The 21,530-nt window shown below is 37.9% G+C and overlaps 1 protein-coding gene across 2 annotated transcripts in view; it reads left to right on the top strand.

The window, feature by feature from the left end:
- Positions 1 to 1,540: 1,540 nt before the first annotated feature.
- si:ch211-1i11.3 (mitogen-activated protein kinase kinase kinase 5) overlaps positions 1,541 to 21,530 on the top strand; it is a 97,769-nt gene continuing 77,779 nt past the window's right edge. For both annotated transcript variants that reach the window (XM_028819736.2, XM_028819735.2), the window contains exons 1-3: positions 1,541 to 2,073; positions 11,892 to 12,019; positions 13,854 to 13,877. In XM_028819736.2, coding sequence (XP_028675569.2) covers positions 1,746 to 2,073; positions 11,892 to 12,019; positions 13,854 to 13,877 — 480 coding nt within the window. In that variant the 5' untranslated portion in view covers positions 1,541 to 1,745. The remainder of the gene's footprint in view (positions 2,074 to 11,891; positions 12,020 to 13,853; positions 13,878 to 21,530) is intronic.

Here is a 21,530-nt window from a genome sequence, read left to right as displayed (position 1 = left end):
ACAGCACCCTGTACCAATCCCAAGGGACCCCTACACGGCTGCACTTCTTGAACTCCATGTCCCTACCACCCCTGCAGGTGTCCCAACTGGGTTCCCATACAAGGAACACTACCACCAAGCGCATGGGAGATGGAACCACTACCCAGTTCTGGCTTCCACTGGTCCATCCATTATTTTATACTAGCTGGGCACAGAGTTATCTTTCTGCCCACCCTGCCAATCCATCCATTGTTCCTCTTGTATTGGTCCAGGTCCAGGTAATAATAACCCATGCTCCTCCCTGGCCAGAATACCTGTTCTTGTCCTATAAGGTTAATTGGAAATTCCAAGTTCTTTCTGCCTGAAGTGGAGCCTGTCATGGACCGGTGCCCGAACCAAGGCTGCTTCCTGCCTTGTGCACAGCGTTGCTGGGGTAGTCTTTGGCTCCCTTAAATAGTGAATTGGATTAAGCGAATTTGACAATTTTATTTTATCTAAGACAGGGGTCGCCAGCTCCGGACCTGGAGTACCACCATGGCTGCAGGTTTTCATTCAAACCCTTTTCTTAATGAGTGACCTGTTTTTGCTGTTAATTAACTTCTTTTGAACTAATTGTAATCGATTTGCTCTTGAAGACTCAGACCCCTTAATTGTTTCTTTTTCCTTAATTAGCAGCCAAACAATACAGAGATACAAACTGAGCCAAAACAACTGGTGTCCAAAGTACAATATCTGAAAATAAAGAAAGATGAAGGTCTCAGGAATGTCAATCTGCTCAGGTCCCCAAAACATTTTAACAGGGCTCTTAGAAAGAGAAAATCAACAATTTCAGAAATGTCTACTAATGTACCACACGAGCAGCAACAAGTCTTGGAATTAAAGAACAGGTTTAATTAACAAGAAGAATCAGTGCCTAATTAAGCAAATGGTTGGAGTGAAATTGGTTGGAGTCTGAGGCCCTGACTTAGTTGGTCTTCTGTTGGCTCCCTCACTTCACATTTCATTACTGTTTGGGTGCCATTTAAGGAAAGAAATGAAGCATTTCAGAGGAACGTGAAGAAATTCAGGAGAACAAATCTTAAAAAGGCAATTCAATTAAAATGAATTCACAAGAAGTTAATTAGCAGCACAAACAGCACACTCATTAAAAAAAATGTTAGAATGAAAACCTGCAGCCACGGTGGTCCTCTAGGAATGGGCTTGGTGACCCCTGACCTGAGATGCAGTATAGTTACCCAATCGAGTAAATACAGTAATGTGTAAAAACTATTTTTCTCATCCATTTAATCCAAAGTCAGGGACACAGTGAGCCCGAATGTGTCCAGCAACACTGGTTAACTCTCATAAACGAGTTAGGAAGGCTCATGGGTCATCCCAAATCTAGCAGCACTGAATGCTAGATTTGGACCTGTCCTGACACAGAACATTTGTGTTTTGGGTGTCTAATCATTGCAGGGTAAACTCAGACTGAGCTAAAAGAGGGTCTGTAATTTCCCTGCTAATTTCTTCGGCACACTTTCGTGAGGTGCGGATTATTGACGGGGTATTTGCGCCTATTCGTAGACATAACATTATTCAGACGGTAGAGGTCAGGATTGAGCGAGAAAACCCAAAATAAAAGTAAAGTGCGAAAGAAGAAGTTTGAGCCACGTGATATCAGAGTTCTTCTGAGAAGGCATCAAAGATTAGTAATGAGCCCGCGTGCTGGGAACTGTGCATTTACTGGATCACCTGTCAGCGGGGAAAGGTGAGAGAGAAACGGGGACATGGATGCATTCGATTATGCCTCGTTACCCCGTCAGCCTGTCGACTCTTCGAACAGTGCCGCAGCTGGCAGTTTATGGCAGGATTCCCTGGCCATTGCGTTCAGCAGCAACTCAAAAAATCCCTTGTCTCCCAAGAGCCGAGGGAGAGCAGTAACGGTGGTATACATTTTAACGGAAGACGGCGTGCGGCCCGAGAAACAGGAGGATATCGCTTCCCTGAAATGCCTGAAGGAGGCTTGTGCTGCTGTGCACGCCGAATGGAAAGCCATTCCCTTCGAGAGTCTAGCCCTGGGGACGACGGAGGTGCTGGATTGTTTTTACAATGCAGGTGAGAAGCGGCGTCGGGGGGTATTCCGTCTGCAGAATTACCTGGTGGACGAGGGAAGAGAGGCGGGGGGCACACACGATGGCAGATGACATTTGGAAACTTCTGTATTTTGATCGTTGTAAAGTTTGCGTAAGCAGCGCAACAGCTAAAAAGTGACGTGATGTCCTATTGTCCGTGATCTTTAACCAAGAGCTAATAAGCATTAAAAGATCACTTGGAGGGCTGCAGTTGTACAGTAACATAGAAAATGTAAGCCTAAAGATAATTTTGAGGACTGCTACTGTACACTAACACAGAAAACGTAAACATAAGAATATCATGTTGAGGACAGCTAGTGTACAGTATTGTGGTGCAGATACTGTAATCACACAGTTACTGCCTGCGCTGACTGTATGCACAGGTATGCTGGACATGGCGCCGTTTTTACTTTGGCAGAGTCATTCTTTTTTATATATAGAATACTGCTGTAGTAATATAGTCCTAAAGTGTTTTACATGCTTTGTAGTTTGTTATACATTTAATAAATATAGTATATATAAAACAAGGTACAGACTGATCCATTTGCTGTTGGGCTTCCAGTGAGCTAATGGAGGTGAAAGATCCTGTATTCAAGATGCATAATACAGTATAACGATCTCAATCCGGTTTAATCCAGTTCATGCGTTTGAATATTCCGTTTTGTGTCTTTTTAAAGTTTCTGCATAACTTCAGAAATTAACTCATTTTCAAGGTGAATGGAGGAGCGTGGCGACACATTGGTGATCGCTGTTGATGTACATCTCTACACACTTGGGCTTCATTCCACAATGTAGATTTTGCATAATCTTACCAAATGTGTCTCAGTGTTTCGCCTGTGCATCTTAAAGATGTGTTATAGTAAGTACTGACTCCAGATTAGGCAGGTGTGAGTCAGTGTGCCCAGCAATGAGCTGTAGACTCCTGCCTTGTGGTCAGTGCTGCCAAAATTAGGCAATGGCTGCCCTGTTATGGAAAGTATAAGCAAAGAAGATTATAAAATGGTCATAGGAATAGGAGGATAGTTGTAGACTCTTCTTAAAGATTACTTTGCAAAATATACAGTATATTTGTCATCTTTAAAGTGTATTTGACCTTTTGTAATAATTTTTAAAATCAAAATGACAAGTAGTCCAGTTGACAGACAAAATTGACCTGGTGATAATACGAGCATGAATGTATACTTTGATGAGATCTTGCTATTGTGCCTTGAGCATCTGGTGGGGCTTAAAGGGGCTGCTCTTAAATGGTTCATGTCATATCTTACTGATGGGCACTTTCCAGTGACTTTCAATTCCTCTTTTTCATCTACTGCTCCTGTTAAATGTGGTGTTCCTTGTAGATCCATTCTGGGTCCTATTTTATTTTCTACTAGCTGATTACCCAGTGGCTTCACTTACTGAGTGTAAGGGAAAAAAATAAAATGTAATCTATAAGTTATTAAACAGTAAAACATTAACATTTAAGAAGTAAAGATACATTGTGCATCACTGGAGTGGTTTCGGGTAAACTACATTTTAAAGGCGCTATAACACAACAGGTAAGTAGTATTAACAGCAGCTAAAATGTATTTGGATCATCTCTCGGTAGTAGATCCCTTGTGAAAGGCACTACACGACCGCTGTGGTATAGAAGTTACATTTTCTATGTGATCGTCCAAATTTCTGCCTGACAACCTTGCACTATGTTTCTGTGATTTACTTCTTAAAATAATTGATCACAAAAGCAACCTTGAATGTTGCTGGGTTTTAGTGACCCGAACTCACCTTAAGGGACAATAAGTAGTCGTGCAGGGCAATTTACAAACAGAGTCCTGCTTCGATGGCGCAGATTACACTCATTTGCAAAGATTTCCACTCTCCCAGGAGCCGACGGGACACTTGAACTGTCATAAACAGTGCGAGAAGAGAGGACGCTGCCCGAAACCGCGAAGCTCTCGACCCGGCGGAGCAGCCCGACATTCCGCGCCTGCCAGCATCCACTTTGTTCTCATGACCCCTGGCCGCTGAAGGAGGTCTCGTCTTCACATTGTTTACAGCTCAGCGCAGTTAAAATGTAGAAAGACACAAAGCTGTTTTCCTTATGTTTTCTACTATCAAGTACTGCCAACTAAAAAAAAGTTACAATGTGGCAGTTTCCTCGACAGTCACGTGGATGAATGGTCATGCGTAATTTCCATATCGCGTGATCATACGTAATTTCTGTTTCAAACGCGAAAAGAATTTTATATAGATTTACCTTCATTTGGGAATAAAATGACAGCTGTTCACTTTTCATTAATTTTCAACAATCTCCCATTTTACATATAATATTAGAAGACATTTTTATAGAAGGCAGAAAAGGTATAATTCTGATCTTTCAATAAATTTTGTTAGTCTAAGTCAGGGGTCCTCAATCACAGTCCTGGAGGGCCGCAGTGGCTGCAGGTTTTTGCTCCAACCCAATTGCTTAATAAGAAGCATTTATTCTTCAAGTGACAGTTCTGCTTCACTTTAGTAGTCTTGCTTATTAAGATTTTGAACCCTTATTGCTTTTTTTAGTCTTAAACAGCTGTATTCTTGGTTTTTAATTGCTCCTAATTAGCAATAACATGCAAATAACAAAAGAGACCAGCATTTCTCCATTTAATTTGTTACCATTTACACTCGTGTATTTATCATGCATTATTGGGTTTAATTAATTTAATAGATACTTTATTAAATTAGAAATTATCTATCTAATTAAATACTTGGAAGGAAAGTGAAGGACTGAGATGAGCCTTCAAATTATTTGGATGATATCCTTAGAAAGGGGAAGAAAATCTAGGATATGAGAATTACCTGACATAGCAGTGTTAAAGCACTAACAAGCCATGAAATTAAATTATTGGCAAGAATTGCTTTCTAATTAAGCAACCGGGCTAGATCAAAAACCTGCAGCCACTGCGGCTCTCCAGGACTGTGATTGAGGACTAAGTCATGCCCTGAAGAAAATTAAAGTGCCCTCGCATCCTTAAGGGCTGAAACAGCATTTTTACAGAAGTCGTACATTATAAGGGATGAACAGTTTGGTCTGAAAAGAAGCTGGGTTGGTCAGATTTTGCATAATAAATATGATACAAAAACCAGAAGTAAGGAAATTTTAATTTAAAAAAACAGTTCCATTTGTAGCCAGTGATGTAGTAGTGTCCGTCTCTGAAGGGTGGTATATTATGGTGGTGTGGATGTATACTAATCAAAATTAAATCTGGAAAATGTGTACACACCAAATATTTATGGCAGAGAATTTATACTTCAGGGCCAAGTTCACATTACAAGCCTCATTGCTCAATTCCGATTTTTTTGCTCAGATCAGATTTGCCTATCTTGGCAGTTCATATTCATAAGTACAAGTGACCTGTAATTAACTGTAATGTGAATGCATCTGTCCTCTGAAACGGTATGCATGTACACCTTGATACAAATATGAGGTTTTTTGATACAAATGTGAGACTACTTATGGTACTGAAACTGACAAAATGAATGGAATTGGAGCTAGTGTATGCATCACATTTTGTTCTGGACTGTACATGATTAGGTCAAGAAGGTGACAAAAGCCAAATGACTAGCATTTGTTTTCACAGCTATTTCTGCACCGAGAGAAGTGTGGGAATGAGAAAGGAGCCAGCCAAGGTGGAACCATAAGATGTTGTCACAAGTTCCTCCATTGCTGTTTAGTCATGCTGCTGGTGCTGTCTGATGATGGCAGCACTCGGGCCACGTATATAGGCAAAAAAAACAAAAAAAACACGAGTGCCAGTCTGACTGTTGTCATTCATGGCACATGGCCACATTTTAATAAGTATCCGACCTCGTACCACATATGGAAATGACTGAAATTTGATTTGAAAAGATTGGATTTCTGTGTCCACAGCCCTGAAAACCTCAAATTTGTGTCACATTGAGGTAAAACAATTGGATTTGAGTCACTTCAGCCTGGAAATGTAAACCAGATGCTAAGGTACTTGCATTAGTTCCGAAGTATACGCTTATAATGGCAGGACACTTTAAATGTGTATTAAGTCCAGACATAGCTGTGCCCTCAGCAACTGCTGTCATACAGTACTATCTAATACTTTGACTGTAGTTTAGTATTTCCTTATAGATCACAATCTTTCTAAAAAGTGGGAATTTCTCTATTCAGAATCACGAGAATATTCTTTCTATTGTTTAATACATTTTACAGTATATATATATACTGTACCTGATGAGGACCTCATAAATTTCATTTTCAGATATGATATTTTCTTATAGAGCAATACTTGTTCTGAGACGGCTGCAGGAACAGTCTGAGAAATGCTGAAAGCAGGTTTAAGAGCAGAAAAGATCGCTTATGTCTCATATAAAAAATAAATTGCTGGCTAGAATGGTATCGGAGCTGATTACTGCTCAGGAATATTCCAGATTGCTGTATAGGAAAATATTATCATTATGTGCCTCACTGCTGTGCTCATCGGTAACATTACCGACGGTGATGGGTTCAAGGGCTCCCGGAAGCAAGATGGGAGCATGAAGCGAACCCACATCATCACAGGTTAACTCTGCAATTGATCATTTGACTTGTGGGGGGTGGTATGACACAACAGTTTATCATTCATTAATTTATATTATTATCATTATTACAACGGAGAAAAAGCCAGTGATATTTTAATGCGGCAAATACATAATCATTGGAGTTTATTAAAAAAAATAAAACCTTCATCTTGTTAGAAATATTTATTGAAGCTAGATCATATAAATCTCTACCAAAACATTGTCAAGTGTAAATTACTATCTTTCCAAGGAAAAATTAAAACTTGCTACAATGTATATCATATATACCAATTTAACTTCTCAATAATGTTGTTAAGATCTTTGTGAAAACTTGAGCCAAAAGAGTAATACGTGCATCCCTCTTAATATCAAAAGGTCAGACTAGATTTATGCTTATGTTTGTTTAGTCTGATGCTTACTATACGATCTTCAGCACTCGCCTAATGTTATATATACAGACATAAACAGAATCTCCAGGGGTCTTGCATTCTTTGTTGCAGACAAAGCTTTTGATAGAGTTGAGTTGGATTATCTTTTTAATAATACTGTGAATATCTGGGTTTGGCCCTACTATGTTGGTTGTAGTACTTTTTATAAGTCTAGAAGTCTGTCTGTAGCCTATTAATAATATGAACTCAATTATTTCAAACTAAATGCAGAACTTTGCAAGAGTGTCTGTTATCACTGGGTGCTATTGAACTAAAGTTAAATGAAATTAAAGTTTTTGAAAAAATGAAATTCAGTCATTACTGAACTGGAATGTGTTTTATTATGTGCCAAACACACCATAATTCAACTAAAACTGTTCATTGGTCACATATATCTCATCTAAAATTATCAATATCACACTCGGGCTGATCTGTCCAGTGAGTGATGTCAAGTGCCTGCATTGGTAGGTTTCATGTCCTATACGTAAACCATTTTATTGTTAGGTTTAAAATCGCTCCTAACACCTTATACTAGGTGAGATATGAAAAATGCGTTGTAATATTCTATATTACACTATTAGCACAAAAACAATTTACTCAGGTGAAAAAAACTCAATTCACTCCTATAACTCAATGGCAACTGTGATGTTCTATATTATCTGAAATTCTCTCCATAATGATCAGTTCAAATTTGTTTTTAACTTGGCAAGAACTCCTTAATATAATGATGTTAACATGCTGGGAGTATGCTGAATCCTTTTGTTTATTTGCTTTGTTACTGTATAAAAAGAACCATTTTAGACAGGACTGTCTAATTGTGTAGGTCACTATGGTGGGTGGGGGGATGAGTGTTGAATTTCTTGAGTTTCTATGAACACTGTTATTCTTGCTGTGTTATTTTCAGGTTGTGTTTTGCTGTTATGTACTGTTCTTAAAATAAAAAAAAATATACAAATAAAATTACAATTGTGTTTGAGTTCATTCCTTAGTGGTGTGTTGAAATATCAAGTAAGAGGAATAGTTTTATGGTGTAATAAAGTATTTATTTCTAAAGATGAGAAGGGTAAGCTGTCCTCATCAACTAATTGGGCCTTATTCTTATGGGCGTAAGTATCTCTGGATCACAGCTAATTGAACTGCACCCAGCCTGTTTTTTGTATGTACAGTATATACAGTAGGTTATTGTACCTGTAAGTGTCATTTTGTTTCAGGCCATTTGTGTGAGTGCACAATAGATAGCGCTGCTGCTTCATTGGTGTGTAGTGTGTGCAGTGCACACGTGTTTGCTCTTTCTATGAGAGTTTTCTTTGTGTACTCTGGCTTTTGCCCTCATCTTGACAGTGTATGAATTACATTAGTGTGATTGGCAAATAATAAATTGGCCAGTCAGAGTAAGTGAGCGTGTAAGTCCTGTTCAGTCCATGGATGATTCCAGCCTTCTGCTTGATACAACTGGGCTTAGATTTAGCTCCCCCATGAACCAAAAATGGAGTAAGCAGGTTTAGAAATTGGATTGATGGACATGGTCTCCTTCTGGTGAGTTTCTACATGATAATAATTTCTGTACTTGTTTTGTATTTGTTCATTAGGGTACCCCAGTGGCTCCACTGAAAACCAGTACCACATTATAAGCTGCATATCTGAAAATGCTTGGTATAAAGAGGTCAAATTTATTTATTCAGCTCAAAGAATTATACAGATCAGCTCAATAATTAAAAGCTGAACTCTACAAAGAGAGAACTCAAGGTGAAAGTTAGTGGGCCACATTAGTGATAACTCCGTGCTGCTTGCAAGTTTCTTTATAGTTTGTGTAATTTGGTCAAGGGTGGCACAGTGGGTATTGCTGCAGCCCACTTGTTGAAGTTCTCATATCTTCTCAGTGCCACAGAATAATAAATTATGACTTTGTAAATAAGGAGGAGTGTGTGTAATTGATTGATGTGTGTCATTTACTGAAAGCAATGGATTCCAATTAAGGATATTTGGAGCAAACATTTGCAACTGCGGTGCCACAGTGCCAGGACTAGACATCACTGGAGCAGAGTTGTATTTGAATTTCACAGGACAACTGAACATTCTGATCTATCAGTGCGCACACCCTCATGATTATGGTAGACCTTGCCACCAGCCTATCAATTCTGTAGTTTTCTGCTTTCATGGTGAATTGTGTGCAACTATGAAGATGTTTTTAAAAATGGTCCTGGAGATGTGCAAATTTTCAAGAAACTGACACAAAATAGTTTTTTTTTTTTTTTTTAGATTACAGAATTCTTGTTACCAAAGACAAAATCCAAGAATCCAAACCTTAAGCAAAGTCAAAACAAAAATTGCCTGAAATTTATATATAAACTACATGAATATTACCAGAACCAAAGCACTGAGACTATAAATTGAATCCATAAGTCAACGCCTTTGATTTACTAACCAGAATACCAAACGCTGATTTCCGCTCTAACACTGTTCAAGGTTTAAATATGTAATCTCGGTCAGAGGGCTGAAACATTGCACTGATTTTTATAGCATTGCCATTGTAACATGACTTGTAGTGTCTCTTGGGAGGCATTCCATAGCAACAGTGCAGTATGTCCAAACAACTCAAGAAAATCTTGAGACTTTAAATTTGTGTTATAATGCATGTAAAATTAAATAACATTAATATTGTTCTCAGTAAAAAAAATAATCTAACACACACATGGCCATGTTGTTATTAATCACTTATTTAGCTAATGCCTTTATCCAAAGTGACATACAACATTTGAAATACAATTGGTTGCATTTCATTTGTTTTTTTTTCCCCCAATTGTTTCCAGTTGGAGCACAGGCAGGTAAAGTGACTTACTCAAGGTCACATCATACTCAGAATCAGAATCACTTTATTGCTAGCATGTGAAACATACCAGAATTGACTTTGGTTAGGCGTAGTGGTAGCGCTGCTGCCTCACAGTAAGGAGGCCTGGGTTCGCTTCCCGGGTCCTCCCTTGCATGGAGTTTGCATGTTCTCCCCGTGTCTGTGTGGGTCTCCTCCGGATGCTCCGGTTTCTTACCACAGTCCACAGACATGCAGGTTAGGTGCATTGGCGATACTAAATTGTCCCTAGTGTGTGCTTGGTGTGTGTGCCCTACCCGGGGTTTGTTTCCAGCCTTGCGCCCTGCGTTGGCTGGGATTGGCTCCAGCAGATCCCCGTGACCCTGTAGATAGGATATAGCGGGATGGACTTTGGTTAGGTTCAAAACATGAGATGCAAGACATAACCAACTCGAGACAACACAAGTTCATCCCACCATTAATCTGACATTGTGCAAACCATTATACAAATACAACAGTTTCTTGAACCCAACAATTACAAACTTCAATAGTCAACTCAATTAAATGGAATAACTAAACAAAATAATATAGATATCAGTACAAGTTGAATAAGTATGAAGTATTTACGAATAGACTAATCACACTGTTACCAGTTATATGTTGCAAAAGCAGTTGGGAGTAACCCTATGCAAGTTTATTTAGGATCTGAATAATTTGACGAAAGAAGCTGCAGAGATGGAATATAGTTCGAGTCGTAATAGACCCGTACCTCCTCTGTGCTGGCAATGAAATGAACAGATGGCTGCTGGGGTGGATGGAGTCAGCTGCAATCTTTCCAGCTCTTTTTTTTCTTCTATCGATGAACAGATCTCTTAATGTTGGGAGACAACAGCCAATGATTTTCTCAGCTGAACAATTCACCTGCTACATCAGAGTCTTACAAACAGAGGAGGCAGAAGAAAACCAAATGGTCATTGAGGAGGTCACGATACTCTCAATGATTACCGAGTAACAATTTAACAATATACACCTTGATATGCCAAGCTTCTTAAAGAAGAACAATCTCTGCCTGGCTTTCTTCATGGTGGAGATGTTGTACTTGTCCCATTTTAATGTGTTAATGAAAATAGTCCCTAGGAATGGAAACGACTGAACGACAGACACAGTCTGGCCAATAATTTGCAAAGGTGGACAGTTAAGTGTCCGTAGTGGGATCTGAACCCACAATCAAAGGGTTTGAAATCCATAGCTTTAACCACTACACCACACTGAATATGTTGAAAATTCAGAACAAATGATCAGAAAAAAATGTATCTAAGATAAAATGAGTTATTGACAGGATGCCCAGTGTTTACTGATTTGAGCGGATGCCCTACCAGAAGTAACAAGACTAGTCATGAAGGACTCCACTTTGAACCCATAGAATCTGGGGAACACATATTGAGATGTCTGGCATTTTCTCAGACATCTGAAGAAGTAAATGCATTGGTGAGGCTTCTTGCCTGGCACCTGCTTTCTGTTTTTATTTAAGTTTAATAACTATTATGAAAATTTGTCTCATGTCAATGTATATTTATGTAGCTCAAAAGAATTTTAAACACACATTTGTATATTCAAACAATATTTTAAATATGACACATTATTATCTCAGTTACTGTTCCTGAGCCTGACTGTAAACAAACAATTATCTAACCGGGACTTGCCATGAGCTGAATTTGGACAATGAATCATTATGCTTAGTATGTCCCGCAACTACTATAAATATGACAGGTCTGCAGAGGTACTTGAAATTCATTTCCAGTGTTTAAAAATAAATAAAAGTCCAAGTGGGATGAATTGAATTAAGAATTTATTTCCTGTTAGTTGGAAACACACATTTTTTTGCCTATAGGAATATGACTTCAAGTTTAGTCAAATGAACAGGAACAATGAATTGCAATACATTAGAGTTCTGTTTTTTAGTATTTGGTGTTATGCAAACTTATTGGAAATAAACCATAAACTCTAACACTATTTCAGATGTTGCTGTGGTGGAAATGAGTGATTCCTTTTGTCAGCCATCCATTTTTTATCACCTGGGTGTAAGGGAGAGCTTCCGAATGACAAACAATATTCTTTTGTATTGCTATGAAAAGGATTCTGTCAAGGTAAGAAAGGTTAAAGTTAATTGAACTCTTTTTTAAAAAAAAAAAAAACACACAGACACTGCCAGCATAGGAATTTTCAAATCTATTTTCCTTTTACGCTTGCACAGATTTTCAAAGAACTGTTTCTTCTTTAGATTTAGTAGCATCTCACAGGGGATAGACCATTTAGGCCCACAAGTGAGGGGATTTTGACTCAGCCCTGTAGGATAGATTGCTCACTTATCAGCCTTGCATCATTCATTTTGCAAAACAGCCACCTGGTGTCATAATCCTTTAAATAAAACCTCAACTAAGTGCTGTTGCAAGATATAACATGCAATGCCATGTCGATGTTTGAGCCTATAATAACATGAAATTCAATTATTGGTTCCCTCTGGGTTAGGCTAGCATCTGTATGATTCACAAACAACAATTACAACTTATTATTCCACATGCAAGAAGCTCTTATCTATGCTGTCCTTATAGTCACTATGAAACATTTTATATAAAATAACTGTGAACTGTTTTTGTGTAATCAAATTGCAATGAATGCTGATTAGTACCAAAGGAATTTGAAGAGCTGGTAATGGAATTACTGAAATGCTAGTTATTGCAATCCTTCTGCCTATGTATGTAATATAAACATCACATACATCTGTCTGTCAGTTATGTTTTTGGGTCACCCAAGTAAACGATTTTTAAAGATAGTTATAGTATCTGAACAGTAAACGATTAGTTGTTCATTAAAACACTATATAACGAGAATACGCACAAGTAACCTATGATAAAATAAAGAGTAACAAGTATGCCTGGAGTTTTTCAAATAAGTCAATACTTTGTAACCTCACTTGGGGTACAGAAATGAAACACTTTTTACTTTGGTACAATGCTGTCTATTTCTTATAGTCCTATCGTAAATTCTTCTAGTGCTTTTTTCAGGACATGCCTTAAGTCCTCGGTTGACTTTGGCTGTTTTTTGTTCTTTTCCATGCCCAAATGATCTCCAACAGCTTCAGTTATGTTGATGTTGGGACTTTAAAGTGGCCAGTCTAATACCATAAGTGTTTCATCTATAGTCTTAGTTGTATTTGTATTGTTTGGGGTCATTAATCATACAGAAAATAGTTTTTCAAAGGTGCACAATGCTGAAAAATCAAATCTGTTTATATTTCTCAGCAGTGGCCCATTCCATTTATTTTGGACTAGATACCCTACACCTCCGAAATCTACCCTAGGCAGAGGTACCACTGTGCTTCACAGAAGGCTGCAAAAGGCCATCAAGTGTACATCTCACCAAAACCTTCTTTCAACTTAGTGCCATCTTTGTGAACCAGAAACATATTCTAATGTTATATGGCGCGTTAATGAACAAACAGACATGTAAGGCCCAGCTAAATAGTTTTAAAGTAGTAAATTGTTTTTTGGAAAGTGTGTGAGGACATATGTGACTGTATGCAAGAGTTTTCTCACTACAATAAACCTGCATCCCTTCCTGAATGTATTTCTATCATGTGCAGAAATCTTCTCAGATAGGCTTGACTCCCTTCAAACCACTTGTGAAATCAGCATATTTATTAAATAATGGAACAAATATTAAGTGTACATGCAATTTTATATATATATAAAAAAAACAAAACTTTTTTATTTTGCTAAAGAAATTAATTGCAGAGATTAATTTGGCCAGACTTCTAGAGCTCTAACCCTTGTGCAATATCAGTTTATTGTTTAGAAAAAGGTAATAATGGTTACTCACCATTAAAATATTGAATGTTGTTTCAGTTAAAATGCTATATATGTGAATTTGATTGGGTTCTGAATTGTTTGCTTTATTACGGTCTTTGTATTTGTTTTATAGGAGGATATCCTGCAGAAAATTATGGTATGTATAATAAGATGATTTGGTTTAACTGACCCTTCATTAGAATTTTTTTGTGAAATACTGTAAATATGAAGCTGTTAAAAGCATTTTAAACATCTAGGACTGTAATGTAACGTATACCTTGGAACAAAATAGCTTTTGAATATTTATCCCTATAAAATATTAACCAAGCATAGTGTGAAATTCCTAGTGTTTGTTTTGATAAAAATTGCTTTTTACTTTCTTTAGGTTTGCTCTTGATCATAGAGCTTCAAATAGAAAAGAGTAAGAGTTCTATGAAATTAATAACAGTAGATCATGTGCTTGTTTTAAACATGATGAAAGAGCTGTAGCATTTATCCTCCAGTGACTGTAAACTAAAATGTCTCTGAAACGACCTTTGGTATTGCTAAGTTTTAATGTTGTTTTTGTGGTACAGTAAGTTAATGTTTCAAAGATTTTCTTTGGCGGGAAGAATTGTAATAGCTTACATGCAGTTTTATTGGTGAGAGGTCAGCTAAAGGTTTTTTGAAGCTACAGATTTTTTTTTTTTAATAGAAATAAGTGTATCTTTTATTTTTTTTAGCTAATCCATATTAAAATTTGCTCCTTAACATGATTAGAGTGTTTGCTTTCTGTGTTAAGCAAATGACAGTTACTGCTTTTCACTGATCCTTTTGCTAAATCAATCTTCATTTAGCACACACAAATATAGTTCTGTTTAGGCTGGAATAGTAAAGATATAGTTTCATTATTTCTGTTAAAACAGATAAAGAGTAGTAATCTATTTAAATGACTATAGCATATGCAAATAGTATTTTCTTCTTCTCAGAATTCACTTTTCATTCACTGGTTCATATACAGTACAGTATCTGTTTCAGAGAGCACATGTGCAGTATTGTGCATTGGTTTGCTTTCTATAGATCAGTGTTGCCTAAATTGTATTAACAATATGTTGCTGACATGTTATGCAAGGATAAAGCTAGCAACAAGTCTTCTGTGCTCATTCTGCTACATCTCTCCTCTGCCTTTGACACAGTCAGTCACCCTCACCGATCTTAGCATAACCAGGACTTCCACCATATGGTTTGAGTCCTACCTTTTGGGGAGATCCTACTGTGTGTCCTGGTGTGGAGAGATGTCAAAGGTGAAACAGGTGAACACTGGGGTACCCCAAGAATCAATACTGGGCTCTCTTTTTCTCTCTGCACCTCCTCTATAGGCCCTATCATCCAGTCCTGTGATTTTTTTTTTTTTTTTTTTTTTTTTTTTTTTCCCTCTCTTGTGTGTACTATGTCGATGATACAGTACATAGTACTGTTCCTTAAAGTACATAGTATTGTTCCTTCCAGAAGACCACATGATATAAGTTAGAATCACTGGATGTACCACTGATATTGCAAGCTGGATGAAGGAACTCCATCTCCAGCTCAACCTGTCAAAGATGGGCCTTCTTATTATCCTTACATGTTCAGCACCCCATCTCTGTTCAGTTTGGCTCACTATCATAAACACCTGGAAAGTAAGCATGGAAACTTTGGGTTGGAAGGGGGGTGGGGGAGTGGTTGGTGATCAGCTTTCTTTCAATACAATATTTCTATAGTTTCTCAGTCTTAAAGGTTGACTCTGTACAATATATGCAAGATCAGACTGTATTTGACAGAATGCAGTGCAAATTCCTTGTCAGTTTTGGTCTTGTCATATTTGGACTACTGCAACTCTCTGCTGGCATGTGCATCGACATATGTCATCAAGTCACTGCTGATGATTCAAAATGCAGCAACACATCTGGTGTTGAACCAGCTGAGGTGGGCACATATCACTCTTCTTTTCAGATCTCTACACTGGCTTCCTGTACACATATTAAGCTAAGATCCTTGTTGCTTGCCTACTGACAAGGTCCGGTGCCACCATTAAGGCGAATTAGGCATTTGCTTAGGGTGCAGATCATGGGGGGGGGGGGGGGGTTTGACCCAGCCGCACAGGTTAGGTACCGAACAGTCAGTTGGCACACTAATAAGCTTGGCCTAGGGCACAAAATAACCAAGCACTGGCACTGCCTACAGAGTATTCAATAGGTCTGCACCTATATACATGGAGAGACTTGTGAGGTTCTATGGTGCTTCTTGACCACTCAGGTTTGCTGTTGAATGCCATCTGGTGATGCCACCTCTGCTTAATATCAAATCTCAGTTTATACTCTCCATGTGTAGCTTCTGGCTGGTGGAACAAGCAGTCCATCTCTATTTGCAATTCTGACACCCAGAATGCTATATTATTATATAGCCATTAGGTTTTTGTAACCTAGGAAATGTAGATAGATAGATAGATACTTTATTAATCCCAAGGGGAAATTCACATACTCCAGCAGCAGCATACTGATACAAAAAAACAATATTAAATTAAAGATTGATGATAATTCAGGTTAAAAACAGACAATAACTATGTATAATGTTAATGTTTACCCCCCCAACCCCCCCCCCCCCCCCCCCCCCCCCCCCCCCCCGCGTGGAATTGAAGAGTCGCATAGTTTGGGGGAGGAACGATCTTCTCAGTCTGTCAGTGGAGCAGGACAGTGACAGTAGTCTGTCGCTGAATTTGCTCTTCTGTCTGGAGATGACACTGTTTAGTGGATGCAGTGGATTCTCCATAATTGATAGGAGCCTGCTGAGCGCAATACAATACTTGCTTGTATTTCGATCTGAGCTCTTCAGTAGGGATGGTCAATTTTGCATCTTTGTCCTGTAACACCTGTTCCCAAACAGTACTCCAAACTGACTGTTACTCAATTAATTTTGATCTCTTTTATAGGTCACTCTTTGGATAAAATCGTCAGCTAAGCAAATAAATGTAAATGTAATAATAAGTGTTCAATTTAACTGCATAGTGCTTTTTCACTTGTCTAAATTAAAGTGCATTTTCCAGGGATGGATAGATGGATCGACAGTACTTTATTTGTCCAAAGGGGAAATATAGCTTTTCCAGGAGCTCAAGAATAACATCGGCCCCTCTTGAACTTACACACGAATTACAAAAAAGAAACAATTTCTGACTAATAAGAGAGCAGTCACAGTGAGGCATTGTAAAGTTGTGTTGGTATAGATATTAACATGCCCCAGTAGTGTTTCTATACACACCTTTGTTGAACAATTTGTTGGCTTAAAGTTCTTCGAGATTTCGTGTTAGAATGAAGATGTCATTCATAAGGGCCATTAGTTTTGTCTTAATTCTCTCCTTCACTACTGCCTCCAGCATGTTGAGAATGCATCCCATAACTAAGAGGAGGAGGAGGTTGGTAGCATGCGCTGATAGTTTGTGTGTTGCTGCACCCACCACAAACCAACTGGATTGGGACCTGAGTGCAGCGGGTGACACCTCAGTACCACACTGGAGCAGTGTGTGATTTATTTTTTAAAATTTTTTTTTTAAATCGTGGCTGCAGTGACAATCCAACTAAGACTGACTTCATAATCATCTTGTTGATTCAGTGGGTCTCTCCTGAAGTGATGTTACCAGCCCAGCACAAAACAGTACAGAAAATTGTCCTGGCTATCCCAGAGTTATAGAAGATGTAAAGTTTGTCACATCCCATATTTAAAGGAATGTTGTCCCCTAAAGAAAAAGAGCCTTCTCTGCCCTTCTTATATAGTTCCTCTGAGTTATGAGACAAGTCCAGCCTGTCATTGATGTGGACTGTCTCCACATCCACTCCATAAAAGGAGACTGGGCATAGAGGCCCTTTGATGAGGCAAAAATCAATATCCAGTTTCTTGGTTTTGCTGATGTTAAGTGCCAGATATTTCTCTTATCGCGTTTTACGTGCTCTGGTATTATATTTTTAGGATGAGGTTTACAGGTGAGCAGAAAAGGAGAGTTGTCTCCCCTCGTGGTATTCCAGTGCTACATCCACATAAAAGAAACAGTTCTTGAGCCTCATAAACTGCTCTCTGCTGGTCATATAGTCCTTTATTCAGGACACCATAGGTTCATCCACCAGCATATCCCTGACTTCTTAACAGGGATGGCTGGATTGTATTGAAGGTACTGGACAATTTAAAAAACCTAATCCTTAAATGCTGCCAGCTTTGTCCAGATGGGATTAAGCCATGTGGAGGAGATAGATAATTGCATCATCCACTCCACTCTTTACTTAAAGGTAGACTGCAGTGAGCCCAAATGATCTTTTACAAGAGGACTTCTGTAGTCCGGGGCCTGCATATCGAAGATCTTCATGTTGTGGGATGCAAGAGCCACTGATCTAAAGTTATTATGTGTATAGGCCCCCTGCCTTCTTTGGAATTGCAACAACACAGAATGTTCTCTGCAGCAGTGGTACTTTCGGGAGCTTTCATGACAGACTGAAAAAGTAACCTGAGGATACCACAAAGCTGGTTAGCGTAGGCCTTGAATACCTGAGGACTGACTTCATTTGGTCCGGTGGGTTGTATTTGATTAATTCAATTACTTGTCTAGGTCCTTTTTTTTTTCTTTGCATGTCCTCTCTGGGGCCCCATATTTGTGACTGGAATCAACCAAAAAATTTTTGATTTTTTTTTTTTTTTTTTAAATTAAAGATTTTGTTTCTATCGATGTAACATTTGTTTTGTACTTTTTACTTACGGTTTGGGCCGGACAGAGAGTTTGAAAGTGGTATATGCTAAATTCATGTTAACAGGATATAAACAAGGCACAGGAGAGAATTCATAATGAAATAAATCTCTGTTTCCATCTTCAGTTTCAGAGTCTGCCCCTTACAATTCACAACAAGGTAATTTAAATGTTCACTTCATGTGTGTAGCTTTGATTACGTTGAACCTTCAAGGGAGGGTGGTGTACAGGCAGGCTATCCTTCAAAAGAAAGGAACACAAACAGCTTGAAAGCAGCACTTGGAGCAAAAGGTCTTCAGTTCTCTATCCACCCCCCTTGGATGAATACTGCTCTACCAAATTAATGTACATATGTGCAATATCTGTGTTGTCTGTTGATTCCTCATTAGCTAGCTATACTGTATGTGAGCAGAATGACTGACACCATCTACTACTCAACTTTGGGTATGGTTTGTGAAAATGTGAACACAACTTGAAACATTGCCCATTGATTTACCACTAGCAAGCTCAAGTAAAATGCCTGTCATACACTGTTTTTAATGTCTCCACATATAGTGTAGGGCCATTAAGCCGCGGGCCAGTAATCCGCGAATTCGCTTAAGCTGCGCAAAAAGCTTGGATCCCAATTTTTTGACATTATGGATCGTACGGACCTAAACATGACCTCTCAAACACTCAAGACAGGTGTTGACAGCTGTCATTTTGGCATTTCGAATGTCCGTGATTGACATGCTATGCCCTATCGCGGATTAAATATTTAAATGCTGGCTTATAACTTCAAAGAGGTATTTATAGAAGATTAGTCTTTTATTTATCAATAAACCATAAAATAGCTTACAATGAAATTCAAATATTTAATCTGTTTTATCCACGCTGAGTGTCAGCGTTATGGAGGCCACCATTGTAACCGATTCACACATTACAATGCTACAAAGTTAATCCGCGGTAAATCTGCAAAAAATCGACTCGTATTTAAAGTATTATTTTTAATTCGATAATCTGATAAAACTTGAAATTGTATAAATATGAGTCACAAACCCAACATAAATCACTTCAGTTTCTGAATCTATAGCACATCATATTTGCTTTAAAAATTTTTATGCCATGAGTAATAAACGTAAACACGCTTCATATGATGTTCAGCAAAAGCTGGATGTCATCGATTATATGCATTTAATATGCAGCACGCAATATCGCGATCGTGAAACTACGGCGCTACTTTCAAAATGGCGACTCGCGGGTCAACACGTGAGAGAGGATTGTGATCAAAAAACATTTTTCATTATTTATTGTAATTTATGCATTATCAATAAATTTTTAAGTCGCGGACCACCTAAGCCGCAGTTAAGCACTTTGGACCCCAATCACCGTTGCTTAATGGCCCTACACTGTATGCGTAGTCAGTATCCATGTAGTTTGGAGGAAAGCCCTTATTTCTCATTCTTGTTGAGTTAGTGAATGGGCGAGTATTTTTCTGATCAGCTTCTATTAAGGTTTTGTTTTTCTTGTACCTAACATCAGACTGGAGGATAGGATTCACTGAAAGGGCCATGCTGGTGAAGATAGTGGCATTTCACATTGGACTTTTTGGAAAGATGGCATTATGAAGACATATTGTTTGTTCCTTCCATATCTGTTTTCCTTTTCAAACATTTTGACTTGAGAATTCTGAATGTTACTTTATGGTAAATCAGGAAAAATTATATGATTGGGTATAACCACTGTGGATTTTCATGAGCAAAAAATGACTTTCTATTATTTGGTGATATGAATGAGTGGATGATTGGATTAGATTGCTCAGTACGGAGTATGAAAGTGTGTCTGTTAAAGTGTGTGTGTGTGGGGGGGGTAGGGGGTGGGTGATTGGAGTTCTGCCTGGCTGAGCTCAAAGAAATCTCTTTGAGAGTTTTGCCCGAGGACTGATTTGATTCATTTTACTGAATTATTTTTTCCCCAGGTCTGCTTCTTGGCTGCTGCCTTTTCTGGTGGCCTCTTATATCTTTTGCAATAGTTTTGATGATTTTCTATTATGTTCAGTATTTACAGTATTACCATGTGATTAAAAAAAGTTTCATGGAAGCTGTAGCATATATTTAAGTATACTAGAATATATACAGTAACTAACTAGCTAAAGTACCCAGAATTTCCTGGGTGTGTTTGTATCATGGTTAAGAAAGCAAATATATATATATTTTTTTTTAAATGAAAAGTTTTGTTTTTGGTTGCTCTAATGCAAGGGTCCCATCTGTTATCCACACTACTTCTCTTATAACTATTAATTTCTGTGCTGTCATGAGCCTACAATGTTTTCTTTTTGTGGATGACTAGATTGTGGTAACTCCTTACTGGGTTGAACCCATGAAAGCTACTTCTTTGTATTTCCTGATTTACTGTGGTTTTATGAATAGATGCTTAATCTCACATAATAAACAGGATGCCTTATTGAATAATTCAATTATTGATATGGCATGTAAGTTGAGCACAACTATAGTTTTTTGTGTTGTTTCCTTTATTGAACCCCATATTCATGATGAAACTTTTGATACTCTACATCTTAAGTTGTGTTAGATGTACCATACAGGTAAAATTTCATGAACTTCCACTTAGCTGGAGTAACCCCATTTCTCAATGGAACTTTTGAAAGCCCTTCAAGTATTTTAATTGGGAACAACCGCAAGTAACATGAAAATGGCAAACAGATAAGATGTGATCTGAGTATTGAAAGGAGGTCCTTAGTATGTGAAATGGATAAATAACATCAAACAAATTCAAAAGACAGAGTATAATGATTTTATTTATATACTATCAAAAGAGATTGTTTGTTTTTTTTCTGCTTTGTCCAGTACAAAGTGCAGGCTAAAATTTATCATAAATGTGTGGCTAATAAAATACGATTGGAGAGGTGAGACAGTAGTTTTCAAGGTTTTTTGAAAGAAATATCTGAAAATAGTCTCAACTAATGTTCTATATTTTTTATTAATGAAATCCATAAAATCAAAGCAACTAATGTAAGTTGGAATTATGACATAAAATCAATATTAGTCTTAATTGGCTGTAGTTATTAAA

Source organism: Erpetoichthys calabaricus, chromosome 14, assembly GCF_900747795.2.
Source record: "Erpetoichthys calabaricus chromosome 14, fErpCal1.3, whole genome shotgun sequence".
Lineage (NCBI taxonomy): Eukaryota > Metazoa > Chordata > Cladistia > Polypteriformes > Polypteridae > Erpetoichthys > Erpetoichthys calabaricus.
The sequence above is the reverse complement of the archived record's forward strand: the minus strand, read 5'-3'. Positions and strand labels throughout refer to the sequence as shown.